This window comes from Balaenoptera physalus (assembly GCF_965194825.1).
Source record: "Balaenoptera physalus genome assembly, chromosome: 20".
NCBI lineage: Eukaryota > Metazoa > Chordata > Mammalia > Artiodactyla > Balaenopteridae > Balaenoptera > Balaenoptera physalus.
Window position 1 is genome coordinate 1764086 of NC_138901.1, and position 21453 is coordinate 1785538.

Here is a 21453-nt window from a genome sequence, read left to right on the forward strand (position 1 = left end):
AAACAGAACTTATGTTAGAGGACTTTTACCTGTTACTGGCAAGGGGCAGCCCACTTACAGGCAATAAAATATAAAAAGTCATCCTCATCTTGAAAAGCTGCAAGGGAAAAGAAAGGCGAGAGATTGAGCTAGGATGTTTTGAGTTTCCCAGAAAGAGCTTCAGATTTCCAAGCAAAGCCTTGTGTTGAGTGTTATATAAATAGACTGCCCATAAATGCGTCCGAGGCAGTAAGCAAGGTGTAAGCGTTTCTATGAGAGCTGGTGTGTGTCTTTCAGACACAGGCTTTTGACTTTGGAGAAGCTGAGTGAGGTCACAGCTGGTCAACACCAGCTCATGGATCTTTCTCGGAGGCTGAGAAAAATACAACCAGTAATTAAAATCATGTTCTCCTTTAATAACAACAGCAACAAAACCCACCGACAACGCAATTCCACATGCCGAGTTTCATACAAAACTTTCCCCATGAGAGGCTTATTCTGGTAGGGGCACCATCGCATTTCATAACAAAAAAAGTTGCCTTTTCATATGGAACTCACGTTAAGGGAACATCTGGGGCTTCCGCCACCATGTAAATATTGCCAGAAGCGTGGCCCCTCTTTTCTTATTTCTACATCAACCACCTGGAACATTTTACAAACCAGAGCCTGAATTCCATCACAGAACATCTTAGTAGAATCAGCCTAAAAGCTGGTAAACTTTGAGGTGGCAGTTAGCCCGAAAGGGGCTGGAAAAACAGACCAAGCAACCACCCAACAAATAAACAAACTTAACTGTTTGTTCCTTAAATTTGAGATCTTAATACACTTGGGCACTCGGGGAACTACCGCTTTTCGGCATATCAGAAAGAGCCCTGGGTTCAGAGTCAAAAGGGGGGATTTCTTAGTTCTGGCTCTGCAAGTGGCCAGGCTGAGGGAGGCTGTGAATAGTACATCACTTAGACCTTTCTTCCCTCAGTTTCCTCCTGCTCTGGGAGTGAGCTTAATGCTGGGTGTTCCTGTCAGGCTATTGTGAGCAGAGAATGAGATCAAGTAGGTCAAAGTGCTTTGCGGCAGTTAAAACATTACACACACACACACACACACACACACACACACACACACACACACACACACACACAACTGTAAGGGATTTGTATTATGGGAGGACTAGGAATTCCCTTCCTTTCCTGGGACAGAAAGGAAGATATGAAAAATCCATGCCTGTTTTACCTGTAAGAAAGAATTAGAATCCACCTGTTTATAACACTGATGATGAGACAGAAGACAGTTTAGTGACGAGAACCGTGGGTGTGTCGTCATCCTTATTAGAAAATAAACACATGGTTTCACCATCCAGTAATGTGACTGGTTTTTAAATAAACATATTTAAAGGGGTGTGGTCCTGTCCTGCATAGAGAGTAGTCACCTTGGCAGGTGAAACACTTATTTAAATTATATGTCCCATCATTCCAAAAAAAATTTTTTTGTTTTTAACTCTTCTTTTGGAATTGTTCCTAGAGCTTCTGGCACATTCTTTCGAACATGTCTGAGGGTGACAAATTTTTGTCCTTTGTGGAAAATACTGATTTTTGTAAACAGCCCAAAGTTATTTGGCATGGAGTTTGGTAAACGGGCTAAGTAATGCCACTTTTTAAAAAACTGTGACTATAAGATAGGAAAACTTTCTTTCAGTTCCAACAGCAAGTTACAAATAGTTGGAGTTCCCTGGTGGTCCAGTGGTTAGGACTCCGCGCTTCCACTCTAGGGGGCACAGGCTCAACCCCTGGTTGGGGAGCTGAGATCTGCAAGCCAAGCAGCACAGCCAAAAAAAAAAGGAACAAATAGTAGATTTCAGGAATCGACAGTATTGCTAGAAAGGATCCTTCATAAGGTGCCCACATTAGAGTAGAAAAGCCATCTGGAAATGCATTTCTACAATTTTAGTCACACCTTCATTATTTATCTAGTTAGACTGTTTGCCACTAGACTTAGAGTTTCCAGAAAGAAAAGAGCACTGCAACTAATTAACTGTTTAATCATTTTATCACAGCTCCTCTGGGCATCTGAACCCCTCATTTGCATATGGATTAACTGGCTAATACAGATGTTTCCAATGAACTCACATCTGGGTCTACTGAAAATGGAGTAGCCAGCCAATCCAATTCCAACCAACAAACTCTATATTCCCTTAAAAAGTTTAGAATTTTTTTTGGTTATGAAACTATCTGAAAATTAGAATATCACTAATATCATTACAACGTAACCTGAAGCAACAGCTAGAGTGGATTTGCTTCTGGTGCAAATAATTTAAACTGTTAGCATTACTTTAAAATAATCATAATCAGGGAATTCCCTGGCTGTCCAGTGGTTAGGACTCTGCGCTTTCACTGCTGAGGGCCCAGGTTCAATCCCTGGTCAGGGAAATAAGATTCCACAAGCTGCACGGCCAAAAAAAAAACCCCCCAAAACCATAATCACACTTTTATTCACTGACTATTGCACAGTGTTAAATGAATCCAAAGACTTTTATGGAAACTATTGTTTTCCCTACTTCATTTTTTTTTTTTTATTGTGGTGAAATTTACATAACATTAAATTCATCATTTGACCATTTTAAAGTGTACAATTCGGGGGCATTTAGCACATTCCCAATGTTCTGTGAATGAACCATCACCACTACCTAGTTCCTGAACATCTTCATCACCCCAAAAGGAAAGCCTGTACCCATTAAGCAGTCACTCCCTGTTCTCCCCTCCCCCTGCCCCTGGCAACTACTAATCTGCTGTTTCTATGGCATTTCATATAAATGGAGCCTTACACTGTGTGGCCTTTTGTGACCGGCTTTTTCACGTAGCGTAATGTTTTCAGGGTTCATCCATGTTGTAGCATGTGTACTTCATTTGCTTTTATGGCTGAATAATTGCGTTGCATGGGGACACTACATTTCGTTTATCCATCCATCCACTGATGGATGGATGAGTTGTTCACCCCTTTGGGCTATTCTGAATAGTGCTGCCATGAACACAGGTGTACATTTTTTTCTTTGAACGCCTGTTTTCAATTCTTTTGGGTATATACCTAGGAGTGGAATTGCTGGTCCATATGGCAATTGTATGTTTAACTTTCTGAGGAGCCACCAAACCTCTAGCTCATTTTAATGCTCACGTTTTCAAGGTGGCTTGATGACCAGACAGTTAGCAGCAGTTGGACAACTGCAGCCAGACTCCAGGCTGGGCCCAAAGAGGTGTCTTTTTTTCAGAAACACTGATTAGAGCAGCTGGGCTTGATCTGAGCCAAGCTTGTTCCAACAGAAGGTTACAGGCAGGGCTTGGAACAGCTTTCTCTGCTGCTCTACGTGTCACAACATGAGCTGGCAGGGCGGGAATACCTTCCTGCCTCCTAGGGATCCTTGGTTCTCCAATTGTGTTGCACACACTTCTGGAAAAAGAAAAAAAGATGTTACCTACCTAACTGATAGGCTTCTCTCTTCCTGCTTTTGTAGAATTCAAATTAGCATCTGAAGTCCAGGTAGAAATGGGTGTTTGGGGGCCAATGCTATACCCCTGTCCTGGGCAGAGGTCTGTCCTTTCATGGTTGGAGAACAGAGCTTCCCAAACACTAGCTGAGGCTACAGAGAGATCTTGCATCCCGGGTGGACTTTTACCATCTATTTTGCCTGAAGGCACGGCCTAGTGATTCTGACCCTATCAATCCACAGATACTGGAGTTGAACCGACCCTACTTTGTATATTGTAGCTTATCCACCCCTGTGGGCTTGGCCAGGACAACAGGAGATAATCCTACTGTAGGTATTGTTTACTGCAGCCAATTTACGGAGTCATGAGGCTCCTCAGCCATTAACCCAACCCGGCCAGTAAACTGATTAGCACTGATTTTTAAATTTAAACGTGTTCATGAGCCTCTCAGACTGCTGACCTCTTTCTCATCTCAGTGCCTGACACATAGAAGTTTCTGAGCCCCAGAAGCCCCAATCAAGGAGCATTAGGGCTGCACTGCCATAAACAGAGACCGACCCAAATGCCTTTTTCCACTTGAAACTAGAACACTAAGAGAGAAGAAGTTGGCTTCCGGGGTCCTTGCGATGCAGTCTGCCAAGCCAGCTGTCACTTGTCGCTTGTCTCCTGGCAGCCCTTCAGGTGTCCTGGCCTGAATCCGCTATTAAGATAGAAAAAAAGTCCCTTGGCTGGTCATATCCTCTGCAATCTGGCAGGAAACCTAAAATTTGCCGGCTCTTGTCCTCGGTCTGTTTGCTTATCTGCTTCCTTCTAGGGAAGAGCCTGCATCACAGTGTCCGGTGAAGGGGGATTTTCACCATGACCTCACCCTCCGGCAGCTACCGTCCAGATTTCAGCGCGGCAGTTCGGGTGGGAACCCACATCAACGAAACATCAACAATCGCTCCTGGCACATCTCAGAGGAACGGCAAGGTCTGAGAATGCCGAAGGGAGCTGCGGGTGGGGCTGGGGGAGGATGGATGACGTCTGGTCACCGTTCTGGGCTTGGGAGAGCAGGATGTCAAGGAACCCACTTTAAGAAAATGCACCAAAAACTTTCCAAGCTCGCGCTCGCTGTTTGTGTAACTTCGAACCAAAGACTTCGAAATTAGGTGACAGCCGGCGGCGGGGAGTAACCAGGAGTAAGAACGGCGGGAGCGGCTGGGGAGCCCAAAGGGCAGCGCCCGCGACCTGGTCTCCGGCCTCCCGGGCCCTCGGAAGTAGCCCTTCCGCACCTAAGTGGGTGCAGCCAATTCAAGGGCAACCGAAAGTCCGGCTGCCCAGGTGCCTGCCCCGGGCGGAGGCGCCCGGCCCCGATGGAGGTCACGTGACCACAAGACCCCGCCCAGCCAACCCCTCCCCGCGCGCGCCCGGCGGCGGTCGCGGGCTCGCGAGAGAACGTGAGTCTCCGGCCCGGGGCGCGAGTCGGGGCAGCGGCCGCGGCGTGCGCGCGCGCCCCCGGGAGGCTGCGGGCGCGCGCACGCCCTGGGGCCACCGCCCCTCCCGGGCCCGCCCTCCTTCCCTCCCTCCTCGGCTATCCTGGCCCGCCCTGCCCGGCCCGCCCTGCGAGTCAGTCCGCTGGCTCCCTCCCTCCCCCAGCGCGCTCGGGCCGCCGCAGCGCTCCGCGCCCTCGAGCCGCCGAGCCGGAGCCGCCCGCCGCCCGCGGAGGAGGCGGAGGAGCCGGAGGGGCCCGCCGAGGCGGCGGCGGCGGCAAGATGGCGGACTTCCTGCCGTCGCGGTCCGTGCTGTCCGTGTGCTTCCCGGGCTGTGTGCTGACGAGCGGCGAGGCCGAGCAGCAGCGCAAGTCCAAGGAGATCGACAAATGCCTGTCGCGGGAGAAGACCTACGTGAAGCGGCTCGTGAAGATCCTGCTGCTGGGCGCGGGCGAGAGCGGCAAGTCCACCTTCCTCAAGCAGATGCGCATCATCCACGGGCAGGACTTCGACCAGCGCGCGCGCGAGGAGTTCCGCCCCACCATCTACAGCAACGTGATCAAAGGTGCCGGGGATCCCGGGCCCGGGGGGCCGGGGGCCGGTGGGTCGCTGGGCCCGGCCTCGGGCCGCGGCGCGGGGCCGGGCACCGCCCTCGTTCGCTCTGTGCCTGGCGAAGGACCGGGCCCGGCGGGCGGGAAGGGGGCGCGGCCCGGGGGAGAGGATGCCCGGGGGCGATCCGTTCCCTCCCTTGCCGCCCGGGCAGGGGGTGCGGCGGGTCCCCCACCCCCAGCCCCGCCGCTGGCCTCGCCCCCTGCGAGAGGGAAGTGAGGCGAGCCGGGTGCCCCGGAGCGTGGGGTGATGTCTCCTGTCCTCCCTCCGGACGAGCCAAACCCAGACCGTCCATGCTCACCCCACGCCCGGGCGCTGCCCGCCCAGCCTCGCCGCCCCGGGTGGTGGGTGACCCGAGTCACGTGGGGTCGGGGCTGCTCCCAACTCCTGAGCCGGGGAGTTCTGGAACCGCCGCAGTCAGGGAACTTGTGCCCGAGACCCTGGTCGAGGGCGAAGGGTGACAGGTCTTGGGCCCTTGGGGGCAAGGATATGAAACTTGAGGGTGTCCTACTTACTGTGCTGCTATCAGGAAAGAGTACACCATACAGTCAGCGTAAAAAAGTTAGCGGTGGTTTTTCGCCCCAGTGTCACGGTCGGGCAGGATGTTTGCCTGTAATCACCATGCAGCACGTTCCACTCTCCTTTTGCTTAATAATTGGGGGCGGGAGGGAGGGAGTACCACACTTGCTTCTACTACTTAAATGAAGTCGTGTGTTGATACAAAGAATCTTTGGCCTAAATGTGATGCGGCGCCTGTACAGGTTGAGTCAACGAATTAGTGTTGGCTTAGCCCATAGGCTCTGCTGCTGTTTGTGGGTATTTTTAACATTGAGGGTAAGCTTTGTTCTCAGGTGAGAAACACACAAGAATTTTAGTTCTGGGCTTTCAAAGAATTACAGAAGAGGGGATTTTATTTTTTGTCATTGGAGCGATAATTAGCACTCCTTTTTCTTACTAGCAACTATTTTGTACTTTATAAAAGGCATTTTGGCTGAGTTGAGATACAGAGCCTGGTACTTCAGGTGCATGAGGGTTCTGTGTTGCATCTGGGTAGCAGTTATATAGGAGCTGGTTATAGACTTCAAGCCTTGCCAAACATCGTTTTTTTTAAGGTTTTTTTTTTTGTTCAGGAAGTACTTAAGTCACTCTTTGGTGTCACTTTTTTTCTCCCGGGATTGAGTAGAGGAAAACTGCTTGGGGGGGGGGGGTAAGGACGGGGGAAGGGCCCTGGGCCAGGAGCTCACAGACCACAGCCAGCCCTAGTACCTCTGAAGTTAAGCTGTAAAAAGTGGTTGTATTTATCCTGTTTTCAAGTTTAGAACCAAATTAAGGTCTCTTTCAAGGCCGAAGACTGCCTAGCCAGTCCTTAACCGAAGGTACCTTTGTATCCCCATGCAGCTGAACGATGCAGCTGAACAGAAGGGATTCTGTCAGTGAATAGAGCCAGCATGTTAACCGATAGTCAGCCAGGTAAACACCTGGTTCTTCATGTGCACTGGCTCCTACGTGTGACCTACTTCGAGCATTGGTGATGAGATGCAGTCACTAGCCACCTGCATTTTTTGAGTTGGCGTGATCAGAAAATTGACAGCAAAACGGTTTTTCAGTTATCCAAACAGATGACCTAATAGTCCTGTGATTGTTAAGAGGGACGAAAGGTAACAGTTTAGTGTTAGAAATAATGGGTTTGATTTAATCTCTGTGAGTTGAAATCTCAGCTTCTACATCTTTTTTGCAGTTGGTCTTCCTCCTTCTAGGGAGGTCTGACTCCATTCTCGGCCTTACACTGATTTGAAGCTTGAGATGGGAGACGTCTCTGAGCTTTGAATGTGTTCCTGGAAGACTCAGGGTTAAGCCGGGGTGCTCAGGGACCAAGCAGGTCACAGGGTGATAAGTTTGGTTCTTGACGTCTCATAAATAAATGTCTCTTTGAGAGACTCATAAAGTCTTGCTTGCAGATCTTTCTTCAGAGCCTGGACATCAGGCTATGCAGCATAATTTCTTTTTCCTTTGCTAGTTTTGGTTCTCTTGTGACTGCCTTCTACCCAGGAGTTATTTTATAAATTAGAACATGTTAAAATCCTTCAGGAGGAGCACTTGTGTTAATTGTATTTGCTTTTCAAGGCTCTAATTTTATGACTGTGAACAACTGTTAGTTTTTTTTTTTTTAACACTCTGAGAAGTTACTCCCGTTTGTCTTGATGTTGGTCTCCAGTTTTGGAGGCACCAGGCCTGGAGTACTTAAGAAGTTTAAGGAAATAATACTAGAATCAAATCTCTGAGAATATCTAATGACTCCCGTCACACTTTTTTTTTTTTTTTTTTTTTTTAAACAAAGGTATGAGGGTGCTGGTAGATGCTCGAGAGAAGCTTCACATTCCTTGGGGGGATAACTCAAACCACCTCAATGGAGACAAGCTGATGGCATTTGATACGCGGACCCCCTTGACGGCCCAGGGAATCGTGGAAACTCGAGTTTTTTTACAGTATCTTCCTGCTATAAGAGCATTATGGGCAGACAGTGGTATACAGAATGCCTATGACCGGCGTCGAGAATTTCAATTGGTAAGAGATTTGGTTTTTTTTTAATGTTGTGATTTTATTTTAACGGCATTTATTAACATCTGATTCTAACACACCTTTTTCACTGACTTCCACAATATAATGTATCCAGAATTTTAGCCTCAGAAACTTGGATTGCTCTAGAGATGAGCTTTTTAAACTAAGCAAGATAAAAGTAAGGTAAACCCCACAGGTTTGGTGAAGTTGTTATAATTAGTTGGTCATTTTTCCTTTTTGAAAGTAAGATCATAATGATTTTCTCAGACACTTTCAAATTATTAATTTTTTTCTCCTTTTAGAAGTAATCTCCTCCCAATTCCAGCAACATTATTGATCTTTCTAAAAAACTGACCTTTTACTCTTGGATTAAGAGTTCAGTAACCTAATTGTTCAAATGTGCTCTTTACCTTTAGTCTTTAGAGGTATTTATTTCATGATTTAGATTAATTTAATCTATAAAGAGGTTAAAATCCTTAATAATGTTTAACAGTCATGCTTTTTGTATATTTGCATGCTGTGATTTTTTAAGGCTTCTAAGCACATTTTACAAAATGTTCCTTCTTAAAAAACAAAAATAATCTGTTATTTTTTTATACCTCTGTTTCACATGGGAATCACCTAGAATTTATTTTACATTTATTACATCTACTTTGTCTTAAACGAGGCTCCCGTAAGACTTTGTAGCTATTACACAACATTGAAGAGAGAGTGGAAAAGGATCTGATATAGGTTAAAGATACAAAAATAATGATTGAAATAGATTTTTTTAATCAAGTGTTCTGTAATTTAATTGTGAATGCTTTGATTGTATTCAGGGTTTTATTTGCCAAAGACCGGAAAGATCCCAGGAATGATAGCCATCTAGACTGTATGCAATTTGGAGGGAGTTCAGATCTGAAGTGTTTTACTGTAATGTGATCAAAATAAAGTGACAGTTAAAAGTAAAACTGCTTAGAAAGTTGTTTGATGATGTCACTGGCATTAAAGCAATTCACATTTCTGGGTGTGGCTGCAAAATGCTGTGCAGCCAGCAGTCCTTGCTGTTACAGTTTGTGCTCAGCAGCAGTCTTGGCAATTGAAAGTTCTAGAAAACTGTTCACGTTGGCTCCTGATAAAACTGAGACCTGAATCTTTACTTTCTCTGAATTATGGCCCCGGTGTGTAACATACAGCCTAGCACTTGATTATGTATTGTCTGGTATAGTTCTCTTCTTTGGTGTGTGTATCTTGTCTGTTAATTTATCCACTAATGAGGGGCAAGGGCAATCTCACGTAATTGTTAAAATTGAGTAGCTGGCAGCATTATATGTTGAAAATTATGAATTAACTTGACAAGTGACTGCCATCCACTTCTCCGGCTTGGGGTTGATTTTTGTCTTCCACACACCCCTTCTCATCTCCCTTTACCCTCCCTCCTGTTTTTAAGTGCTGCTTATTCTCTTCTAAATTCATTTTCTCAGCAAACCACACTTTTCACTATGAATTTTCTCAGGATGTTATTCGTCCTTCCAGGTCGGGGAAAAAGCATCCCTCTGTAATAGCACACACTACGTGTTGATTCAGTGAATAAACAAACGGCTGTACTCTAAAGTTCTCTGTGGTGAAGTTCCGTAAGTCCATTTAATTGAAGTTGCACCTCACTGACACTTACTGAATTTGAACGTTCACACCTTACAGTCTCATGGTCATCGTTGTTGAGAAGGCATTCCTGAGGATTTATTCGCCATTAGGAACGAATGGGTAAAACCACTCAGGCTGAGGACCTGCAGGTTCTTGACTTGAGCCAGCTGATGCTTTCAGAGCAGAGAAGGCCTCACAGACAAGGAGAGACGAGTTCCAGAAATACTTCTTTTCTGATGAAAAGTAGAGACACAGGGAAAGAGGAGCAGGGAGAGATCTAGTTTTAACTCCTGGAGGACAGGGATTTTTTTTTCCCGTGTGTCTCCTCGGCATTGTTAATGGTACCTGGCACAGGTAGTAGGTGCTCAGTGAGTACGCTGGATCAGTGGCTCTCAGGCTTCAGGATGCCGCGTGGTGCTTGGCGTGCTGTTGACCCTGGGAAGGCACTTCGCCTACTCCAGCTTTTCCTTGGAGTTCTCTTTGGTTCCTTCTCCCGCCCACACACACAAAGCCCCGAGTCCTGTCTTTTCTGCCCCGAAAAGTCTCTTGCATCAGTCCCTCCTTCCCACCTTTCCATGTCCTGGTACCTCCTGCTTGGACTCCCAGGTGATCTTGTCCAGACACGGCCAGGTCTGCTCAGCAAGCTCTGCGTGTTCTCCACAGCTTCTGGAGCAGAGTGCAACCTCTCGGTGTGAGTCCGGACTCCAGCGGGCTTGCCTAGGATTCCACTGTCATTAGACCACATCACACACCCTATAACCTCTCAAATCCCACGTGCCCTGGGCTTCTGCATCCGTGGCCGTCTTCACAGAGTCCCTCTGCCCGGGTTCTTCAGGCCCGTATCTGATTACTAGGTCTCCCCCTTCACTTAGAACAGCACCAACCAGATTTTAATGTGGCTGCATGTGGTCCATGGGCCCTTTGCAGCAGATTCAGCCGGAATCGTTGCTTAACCAGAACAGAGCAGTTTCCTCAACTCCCTTCCTTGCCTGGGGAGCCTGGGAGGAGCCCCGTGGTCCGCATCCGTGGCAGGCCGTAGGCCGTGGGGTGGCTTTGCTCCGGGGCCACTGTGCCGCCGGCCCGACCTCTCTGCGGGGAGCCTTCCCTAGTCCTCCCGCTGGACGGGGGTGCCTTTCCTTAGCCTGCCTGCCTGCCTGCCTGCGTGCCGACCCCCATCTCGTGCCTCACCTGGTGTTCTAGCTCTTTCGTTTGTGTTTGCTTCTCCCTCTAAAGCAGAATCTCCTTTGGTCTGCCTTTTTTTGGTCTTTTTCTGTCTCATTAGCATAGGGCCTGACACATTTTATTTCCTCATTTTTTTTTAGACGATCTGAATTATAATATTCTTCTAGAAAAAAAGAAACAGTCCTCATTTTTTTCCTGGGAAACATGAGTGTTTCTGTATGCTAGTTTGTTAATTTTCCAGGAGATGGGAAGTTCTTGTATTACAGAATCAATTTTTCTTTTTTGTTATGTTTAACAATGTAGTATATTCTTGAATCTTGGATAGAAAAAGTAGTCATCGGGGAAATGAGAGGAATTAGCAGATAAAATAACAAAAATTAGCCTTTTTGGTTTCAACTAACCCTCGATTATTAAATTTATTAATGCAAATTTAAATGCAAAAAAATGGGGGCAGTTTTTAAGCCTCCCTACGGCTTTTTTGCTTAAGATGAATGACCGCCCTTTAATCAGTTTTTGGGACGAGGGTAGGGTAGTGATATCACAGCTTTGGTTTTTAGTTTTTAGCAGGCCGTTCGTTTGTTAGTAATAACTTCGGGTGCAAACATGAATGTTTTCTTTCCCTAGTTCCCAAAGGCAAACATTTCCTTTTCTGGTTAGTCTCATTGTGGGTAAGCTAAATAGCTTACTGTGGAAAAAGAAAAGTCTAAAGATTCACGTTGTTGTTACAGCTTATGGTGCCTTTCTCGTTTGTATAAGCTAGCACACTGAGGACAGTATATCCTAAGAAGTGGTCTCTTCTAGCTCTCAATTAAATGTTTGTAATGCTCTGCCTCGGCTCTACATTCACCATAGCCTGCCACTGTACTGAGGAGATACCCTCTCTTTAGAAAGACTCACGTGACTGTAACTAGGGAATTTGCTAACTTAGAGGACTAAAGAGATGGCTGGGAAACGATGCAACTGGGGACGTGTAGCAGGAGTCACTGCCGGTTAGATTGTTCTGGACTGTGTGACACAGTTACTTATTCAGGAATGTAAGCAGAACGCATAGCCCTGGTTACACAGGACAAGAAAGTGTGTGGCCCTGGGAGGAACACTGCTGCGTTCTGTACACACTGTAACGTCGTCGGCATTAATACAGCTTCCTGTGATGGCCAGGCTTTTCTTCGCAGTTCCTGTGACTGAAACCATTTTCTTTGTTATCGTGGTACCTTGGGTTAGACTAAGTTTTTCTTACTCAAGTAGTACAGCTTGTGCTTGAGGACAGTTACACTTCTCCGAGCTGGTGAGCTAGTTTTCTCATGAAGGCAGTGCTTCCCTCAGTCTGTGTAACAAAGTAACTACTTAGCCTCTTGCAGTGGCCTGAAAAAAGCAGCTGAGCCTCAGTAAAACGGGAGCTTCCCTTTGGGCTGAGAGATTTGTTTCTTTGTTTGCACTGCAGTATGGATTTGAAATACTGTAGAGTTAGAGGCATTTGTTTGTTCTTTAACACTAGATAGGATTTGCTTTAAAGGGTGAATTACTACTTTCAGTTGTAAACTATTTTCAGTTTTCTGTTGGAGAAGGGTTTCGTCCATTTTCTTTATGAATAAAATCAAAGAAGGACTTTGACTTCAAGTTGCTAAAAACCTCCTGATTCTAGGCTTAGGGTGAAATATTTCAGCCTGTATAACAAGGATTATATGTTACATTAGGAATTGTAGAGATTTTTAAATTTAGGTCTATATAGAATTTGTTCTTGGTAAACTTGATCCAGTGTCAAAATGGTTACATGTTATCCAAGCCTTGGAAACCCAGAGCTGTACTACTGTTTACATTGAAAACAAAGAGGTTGTTTTGGCATGTGCTTATAGTTTTAATATAACTTTGTGAGATTTTGTGTGTGTGTGCATGTGTGTAACACATATACATGCACACCTAAGTAGATCTCTTGATTTGTTATATCAAGTTGATGTGTTCATGTTTACATGATTTTATTTTTGGTAGAAACTTGACTAGCTGTAGGATATCTGAACTCTGGGTGCTGAAGAGGGATTGTAAAATACTGTGCTGCTTTTTATATTACCTTTTATTGCTCTTCTTTACTAGAGTGTGGACCTAACTCAGGAGAGAGACTTGTGAGCTTGCTTTTAAGAAAAGCATAATGGCCCAAGGACTTCGTACGTTGCATGGTCCCTGTTCTTCTTTCACAGATACGCAGCAGCCCAACCAATTTGCCGTATCTTGTCATATTAGCCCAAAACAGGTGCCAGCTTCTTTCTCCAGAAAATTACTTCAAGTGCTGATAATTAATTACATCACTTTTTAATACCTTATGTTTTACAAAAATTGCTTTGTACTTTTCAGAGTACATTAATTATTTCTACCACATACACTGTCTTTTAATCCTTAAGTAAAAGAAAACAAACGGAATGTGGGCTGTTGTCCTCATTTCACAGATTAAAAAATTCAGAGGCAAGGGGGTTCCTTCAGCTCCCAGAGGTAGTAAACGATGACAGGAGAGACCCTGGCACCTCAGCCTGCTGATTGCCCGTCGGCAGAGCCCCGTTTCGCAAGCCCTGCAGCGCTCTTTCCTCTTCTGAGCAACACCCTGCACTGATAGTTAACGCTCCCCTAGTTAAGTTCTAGCACGTTATTTTAAATATATGTAAGGATTTCTTACAAATACATAGCACTGCACCGGTACGCACACAGTTGTTTTTAATATTCTGAACTTTCCATAGTATCCTTGTGCCATTCCTTTTTTACTTTATGAACTCAGATTATAGTTACAATGGTAATGGTAATAATCTTAAAATGTAATGGTAAATATACTAAGTTAGAGAGATACAGTTTATCCTAACCACCATACATCAGGGTGAAGGCTGTTTGAATGTTCACCTCCTTGAAAACTAAGTACTAGTGCCCTCCACTGATGTTTCATCAGTGAACATGGTTTTTAACGTACCCCGAAACATAGAAGTTTAATGGCAACCAGTTATCTGAAAAGCAGCCATATATCTTTTGTAGGAAAGTGACGTTTTGAAATGGGCACGTATCTGGTATACAGTTGCCCAGATTTGTTCTTGGTTTGGAGGAGATATCAGAGCACTCTTATTGTTATTTTTATGAATTCCTTTGCAGTGTTTCTCATGTAGTGGTCACATATTTCATTCTGCTTATGAGCATGCCAGATTGTAGTTTGTTGCAAGTTTTTGTTCCAGTTAGAAAGTACCTATTTCTGGAAATTAGCAGCGATTTTTATTTCCTTTTTGAAAGTATTTTGTTTTTTTTCTAGCTGTATGACAATTCACTTCAGTCTTTGTTGTGAAATTTTTTTTTTTTTTTTACGAGATGCCTTTTTTTAAGAGATTTTGTTACATCCACATTAGCAGAGCATTATTAGAATGAGCTGATAGGGATCAAGGAAATAGTTTTGTTTTGAAAACTAGACTTCAGTGGCCTTGGCTACATTTACCAGTCTCTTTCAGCAATGGTAGTTGTTTATCTTAATCTTTCAAATTTAATCTCTTCTTTTGGCAAAACGAATAAAAAACATTTTTAAATCACTGCAGTGGGTGAACTTTTTCATACACAACTAGTCTACAATAGAAGCAGAATACTTTAGTAGAATTACCCTTCTCTGATTTATTTTGGTTTTTGGTCTAAGTCATAAGACTTGTATACTTGGTTTTGCTACATGGAACTTTACTTTGTATCTTCCAAACAAATTAGAAAATAACCGTGTTCAAATCTATTCATTTATTTTCCATATTGTAAAACATTATTACAACTGGTTTTAATGTGGGGACCTTAAAATGTGATGTGGTTTTCTGCTGTGCTGTGCGATAAAGTGGAACTGAGTGGCCAGACAGAACTCGTGTTGGTTCTGCCTCTCACTGTGTGAGATTGAGCGAGTCCCCCAGGCTCTCTTTCTCTTTCTGCGACTGTGAAATGGGGATGATTCAACTGCCGTTGTTAGTCGTTGTAGGGATTACATGAGGTAATCCATGTAAAGCCTTTGACACAGTGCCCGACACACATTAATCATTTTATTATTGTTAGCCATTAACAGCCCTAGTATATGCCATATCCACAAGCCATAAGTAGTTTCCTAAGAGATAGAGTGCTGTAAACTTTGATTTGATTAACTCTGTGAACCTGATTTCCCGTATAAAAATCCTGAATTGTAAACAGTGCAGAATATGACTTACAGTCTCATTAGACCGTTTGGCATCTCTCATGAAGGCAGCACCAAAGAGAGGTTTGAGGTTTTCATTGCTACGTCAGTTCTTGTTTCCTTTCCAACGTCACTGTGCTTTGTTTCCAGATCGAAAATTCATGATGTGGCTCTTCATTTCTTCATAGTACCTTTTTAACATTTTGTGAAAGTGGGGATGATATGTTCTCAACTTTTAACATTAGAAACATTAACCCCAAGTATCCCACCCAGCGTGACGTCCATTTGAAAGTCTGCTCTCTACTTATTTTATATTGACTGTTTTTCTCGTACATAAATTACCATACTGACCCAGATTAGCTAATTTTACCTTTATCTTTCACTATATTGACTCTATAGTTTCCATTTCCTTGACAAATATACAAACTTTTTAAAAATGTTGCTTAATCTGTCTTCCTGACAGCTACAGCTATAGCAATGTCAGTTCGGAAAGCCCTTTGCTTATGTATTTATTTTAAACAAAAAGCATTTTATAAATGACAGGTTTATATCTTTATGGTTAGTCCTTCTATATATTTGTAAATGATTTTTAAAACACAATTCTAAGGAATCAAATGTAATAATGACAATTAAAATGCTTTGAAAATAAGGCAGCCTATAGATGTGTGGTGAAACTCACCAGTACTGATCTTTCCCGTTTGCACTGTGAGATTTCTAGCCGGAAGTATTTAATTTGGATAACGTGCTCCTGAGACGCTTCAGATGTGTGGTCTGAATTAGCCAAAGTTGTCTTCCTGCCGGCGGCGTCGTGAGGTCACCGCGGCGAGGGCGCAGGTGCTCTGTGACTCTCGCCGAATGTGCCGCTTTCTGTCGTTTCCTCCCCCTGCTCGGCTGTTTCTGGCGCCCCTCCCGCTGCCCACGTGTATCCTCTTTCCCTTTTTGCCGTTTCCTGTGCCTCTGGCCTGGCAGAGGTGTTGTGAGGACTCACGTTGAGGAGGGTATTTGGGCTTCTTTTCCAACCTAAAAAATTCCTTATAGTCATAAAATACTGAGTCATTTTTTTTTAAGATTTCATGTTACTTTTTGAGAGATTTTAGAACTACTGACCATTTTGTTAAAAAAAAAAACAAAACTGAAAACATTAGTCTAAAAGAATAATGGAGCAAAATAAACAAATTTCAATTTTACTCCCCTAAAGAAAACGAAATTTTAATTTTGCCATTTAAAAACAGTGCTAGCCAGCGAACAAAACTCTTGTATTATCACCCCCGTCCCCCAAAATAACCCAGTGTCTTTGGGTTCTTCCAACCAATGCAGCTGCATTTAGCCTGTTAATAGGACATTTCTCTTCTCCCTTCTAGAAAGGTTAAACAAGAAGTGCTGGGGTAATGAGCACTGTCATGGGGGTGAGAGACTTTCGCTTTCCTTTTCAATATCCTGGTTACCATTTTTTGATCCCTGGGTAATCTTTTAAAAATTATTTTCCTGTTAAATAGAATGAACTGCCTCACTAGAAATTGTGTAGAGAATCTGTCCTCTTATATCATGTGACTTGCATTTAGGCTTCACACTGTGTAGTGTGGTGGTTTCCATTTATTGATATTAAGTAAAAGAAAAACTCACAGAAGCCGCTGGCAGCGAGTAGTGGCGCTAGCTTCTCCGGGTCGCCAGCGAGTCGCTCACGAGGGGTTTCCTGGCCAGCTGGGCTCCGCGAGGCCTCGCAGATGAGAGGATGCACACACCTGTACTTCAGGCAGGTAAACTTGTCTGCTGTTCAGACGTCCGATGGTCTCTTAAATTCATTCTTAGTGATTTTTTTTAAACCTAAATAATTAGATGCTTCATATTCACAAAGCTGCAAATACCATATATCCTAGTTGAAATATTTTTAAAAGAGTAATGTGATTTAGCCTACTGAGTTAAAATATTGCAGTACAAATGATTTCCCATTTTTAACTGGTACTGACTTGCCACATTTGCAGTAAAACTGCCTTTATTAGCTACAGCTTCAGAAATGATGGGGACATTGAATCGTCATATAGATTATATACATTCAACTCTAGGCTAGGGTAAGGAGAATTATACTTAACTTTTTTCTTGACTTTTTAAACTGTTATGTTATGATCAAATGTTGCAATCAATTTTAAGATGGCGTTACAATCTAGTAAGAAACCAAGGTTCCCATCTCTTGTATTTTGCACATTTGGCCTTAATGTAAGATAGCTTTCTTTTGAAAAAGGTGCTTTATTAAAAAAAAAAAAATTCATTCTGTAGAACTTTATTCTTTTGATAGGAATATATATACATATCCATTTGATATTTTTATATGTAACTATTTTATACTATGTGCAGTTATTAAGGTTTAGGGCGTTACTTCAGAAGTATCCGTTTTTCATCATGATAATCTGAATTCGTTTCTTCTCAAATGTGAAAACTGAAGAGCAAGTGTAAAAGAACAAGAAGGCCTTGGGTAGCACATTTCAGGAGACATATTCCTCTTTAACAAGAGTTAAACCTTAGTGAAATCATGGTACCTGGCAGCTTTCAGCAGCTGTTCAGGGACATGTTACTGGCCACCTGTTAATGAGTCAGGTGCTTTTCTGCAGGCTGGGTACTTGTTAGCGAACCACATGAGAGTAATCTTTGTTCCCGTTGATCTTGGATGCAAACAAGTAAATAATCCCACCTGTGATAAATGCTCTGGAGGAGGAGAAGAGGAAGCAACAAGAGAGCAGGAGGGCAGTCAGAAGAGGTGACATTGAAGTTGAGACCCCAGGGGTGGGAGAGGGTCAGCCAGGCCAGGAGAGGGGAGAGTTGCACAGGCAGAAGGAGTGCCACGTGTGCAGGGCCTGCAGTGGGCCAGGGCTCGCCTGAGTGTGGGAATCCGAGGGAAGGGAGGAGGGCCTTTGTGCTGTCCTGGGGGCCGAGCAGCCCCAGAGCTGGGAGGCTGCTGCAGAAGGAGCCCTCCTTGTCAGGTGGTCGCCATGGAGCTGCATCGGGGACACTTGGTAGGGGAGTCACGGGGCTGCCGATGGATTGACTGAGGGGAGGGAGAAAAGCATGAGTCAAGAGTGACTTGGATTTCTGGTTTGACAACCAGGTGGGCAGTGGTGCTTCTTGCTGAAATGAAAAGACCGTGTGAGAAGGAAATTTGAGGGGGAAGAGTAAGGCTTTAGTTTGGGTTTATTAGGTTTTGAGCTCTCTGAGACATACAGGAGGAATCAAGTAGACAGTTGGATATATATGTCTGGAATCTAGAACAGAGCTTTGGGCTAGAGGGAGAAATTTCAGAGCTGTTTGTATTCAGGTGATATTTAAAGTCTTTAGAATGCATACAGTTACTCAGGGAAAGGGTGTAAAATAAATTAGGGCTCAGGAAAGAGTCTTAAGGAAACTTCAAACTGTTTGAGACTGTTTGGAGGAGGAGATGCTAGCGGAGATGGCCAGAAAGGTAAAAGGCGTTCAGGAACGTGTAATGCCGTGGGAGCCAGGAAAGGGTTTTAAAGCAGAATAAATGGTCAGGGGCACCACGCGCCGCTGAGAAGTCTCGTGAGGTGAAGACAGATGTGGTCATTGATTCTGGACAACAGGAAGGTTACTGCTGACTGTGGCAGGTGATGTGAGGGACAGGAGGTGAGGAAGTGGAGAAGGTTCTCTTGAAATCAAGCTGACTGTTCTCATTTCCCTTTTGCAGTACTTTCAACCCACCTGACGTACTAGGTTGGGTTTTTTCAAGCCTTTTTAAAGTTTAAGAGTATATTGTATTTATATTAACCAATTTCTTTGAATATCACTCTCAGAAGAAGAGGTAATATCAGTTAATGATAGTGTTAATCTGTTAGGCCAGGCAAACACAAATAATGTTTACTTGAGACCATTGCTTATGCAGCGAGGGCAGTAACTTAGCAGTGATGCCGCGTGGCGCTCGTTTGCTCCTTCCCTCCTTCAGCAGGCGTGTGTCGAGTATCTGCCCACACCGTGTGCTGGGACGAGTAGGCCCTGGGGCTCAGGAGCTGACTGGCTGGCCTGCCTTCATGGAGGCTCTGGATCCAGTGAGGAGCAGGTAAGTCACCCAGCGGTGGCTGCAAATGATACAATAAACGGTGTAGAGTGCTGCATGTGTAGCCTCTCTTCCAAGAGTGCAGAATCAGCAAGTGTTTACTGACTGAGAAGAGGCCTAGGAGGGCAGGTAGGCCAGTTCGCTTGGCTTTGTACATTTCGTACATTTCGTTTTGTACATAAAACCCAGGTCCATCGAGGTTAAGGTCGTAGCTAGTTTGGGTGTGAGAGTCACAATTACTGCTGTGCTTCCCTGTGTCCCTTAATAACACACTTAACCCCGTAGTGACTTAGAAACAGGAATTGATACTCCAGCACACGTTACGAGCTGTTACCCACATTCATCAACATGTAAAACATTCACAGGCTGCATGTCTGTCTTTGCTGCCTGACCTGATTGATCGGAGGTGAGGGGTGGCGTGCGGAGCTTCTCTGCTGCGGAGAGTTTGGGGTGATGGCTTGAATGTGAAATCCATCAAAGTCTGGGTTTTCCTGTCACCTGCTGTGTGATGTTAGGCATAGAATTACTTTGTTAATTAACGTGGATTATTGCGTAATGTTTGAGTTGTGGGGATTTCAAGATGGCATTGCAGCACATCAGCCCAGAGCAGAGCTTTCCATCTGGTGTGCGTTCACAAGGACTTCTGGGTGTTAAAAAGTGCTTGTGTGAGCCCCTCTATTTAGATGGCAGGGGAATTGAAACTATATTTGGGAAGTTATGTCTTATGTTGGAAAACTGCATATTCTTTTTTTTTTTTTAACAATTGAGGTCATTTCTTTTAGAATTCGAGACATTTCTTTATATGCTGTTGGGATTGTGTGTGATTGACCCTTTTCAAAAAAGTATTTTAACTTTGAGGAATTTTTCAGGGTTCAAAACGCTAAGCTTTTTAGTGTTATCATTATGTGAAAACTGAAAAACAGGGAAGTTGTTTTTGTTTTTGTTTTTTGACTTGAAATAGGCTCCAGAATCTAAATTAGCTTTTTTTTTTTTTAATTTAGATTTTAAAACATGTGTATGCCCATTGTAGAATATCATCTAGTTAACCACCATACCTGCATCCCAAGACATCTGTGTTGACAATTGGGTGTATTTTCTTCCAGTATTTGAATACGATATTGGCTGTTGAGTTAAACTTTTCTGTAGTTTCTGTACAATTTTATATCCTGTTCATTTGATGTTGTGCCATTAGCATTTCTTGGAGGAGGTGATTTTTCTCAGAGGACTGGTAAGGCATTCTTCTAGAAATGGATGTGAGTTTTTGACTTCTATGGAAAATTCTTTCATCTATATGTATTTATGAATAGTAGGGTGGTAGATGGTAACATGGAATAAATACTTCGGTAAATCATACCGTGTTGCCGCCGTGGTGAGCAGCGGCATACACCATGTCAGAGCTAGCCCGCCTCTGCAGTGGTAAGCTCCTTCCTCACACTGAAAATGTGTATTTAATCTTTCAGGGAATAAGATTTTATAAAGAAATGCTGACTGCCACTCTGAAACCTGTATTTTAAAGAAGGGGCTGTAATTCTTATATAGGGTTTTGAAAATAATTGATACTTTAAGATAACAAAGTTGAACACCATATAAGTGTAAGACATAAGCACCTATAAATGCTTATTAGACATATGGCCAAACTCTTTTTTCTGTCTCTCCAGGGTGAAGCATTTTAATAAAATAAAGGCCTTCTTTTTTGTGACATCTGTAGTAGAATTATTAAACTGCATTTACCTTTTGGGTTATATGTCAGTTGGAATTTGGTGGGACTACAGGAGTACTCTTAGAAAACTAAGATCATTAGCTTTGAATCATTTTGGTGATAAGTCTAATTAGAAAACTTGATATAAAAAAGAATTTATTAATTTGTGAGCAGTGGCAAGAAAACGGCAATTTACAAAATAAAGTGCTAACTTCTTTCCAAAAATTTGTGATTACTAATATTGTGCACTAGTTTGTTTTTAAAGCTTATATGCAAGAAAAATCTGAAACTAACTGTTTAGAGGTATTCTTTCTGAAATTCTGTTTAGGCTATTATAAACTATCTTAGTTTGGAGAGGTATTTAATTTGAAAAATATTTTCAAATGTTTGGATGGTTTTTTAATGTAACTGACTAATTTTGGCTCTTTCGGGAGTTTTGAGTGATGTACATAGAAAATGCCAGCAAGAAATTTGAAAGTGCATTCAGTTGGAGTCTACTTAATTTTGACCTATCTACAGAGCAAAAGAAAATAGCTTGTATTTCTTTGAATATAAGTAAACACTGTCTTTCTCCTTGTGAACCAAAGAACAGGCATGAGTGGTAGTACTTTATGCTTCAGTGATAAAGATGACAG

General features: G+C 43.5%; 1 protein-coding gene across 11 annotated transcripts in view; it reads left to right on the forward strand.

Annotated features, from left to right (window-relative positions):
- Nucleotides 1–5048: 5048 nt before the first annotated feature.
- The window catches only part of GNA13 (G protein subunit alpha 13), a 47664-nt gene continuing 31259 nt past the window's right edge, over nt 5049–21453 (forward strand). For 2 of the 11 annotated variants that reach the window (XM_082441946.1, XM_082441948.1), the window contains exons 1-2: nt 5049–5492; nt 7875–8101. In XM_082441946.1, the coding sequence (XP_082298072.1) occupies nt 5210–5492; nt 7875–8101 (510 nt within the window). In that variant the 5' untranslated portion in view covers nt 5049–5209. Of the gene's footprint in view, nt 5493–6934; nt 7195–7874; nt 8102–21453 lie in introns of those variants that run through there. The other 9 variants (XR_014257588.1, XM_082441949.1, XM_082441944.1 and 6 more) reach the window with 8 other exon arrangements.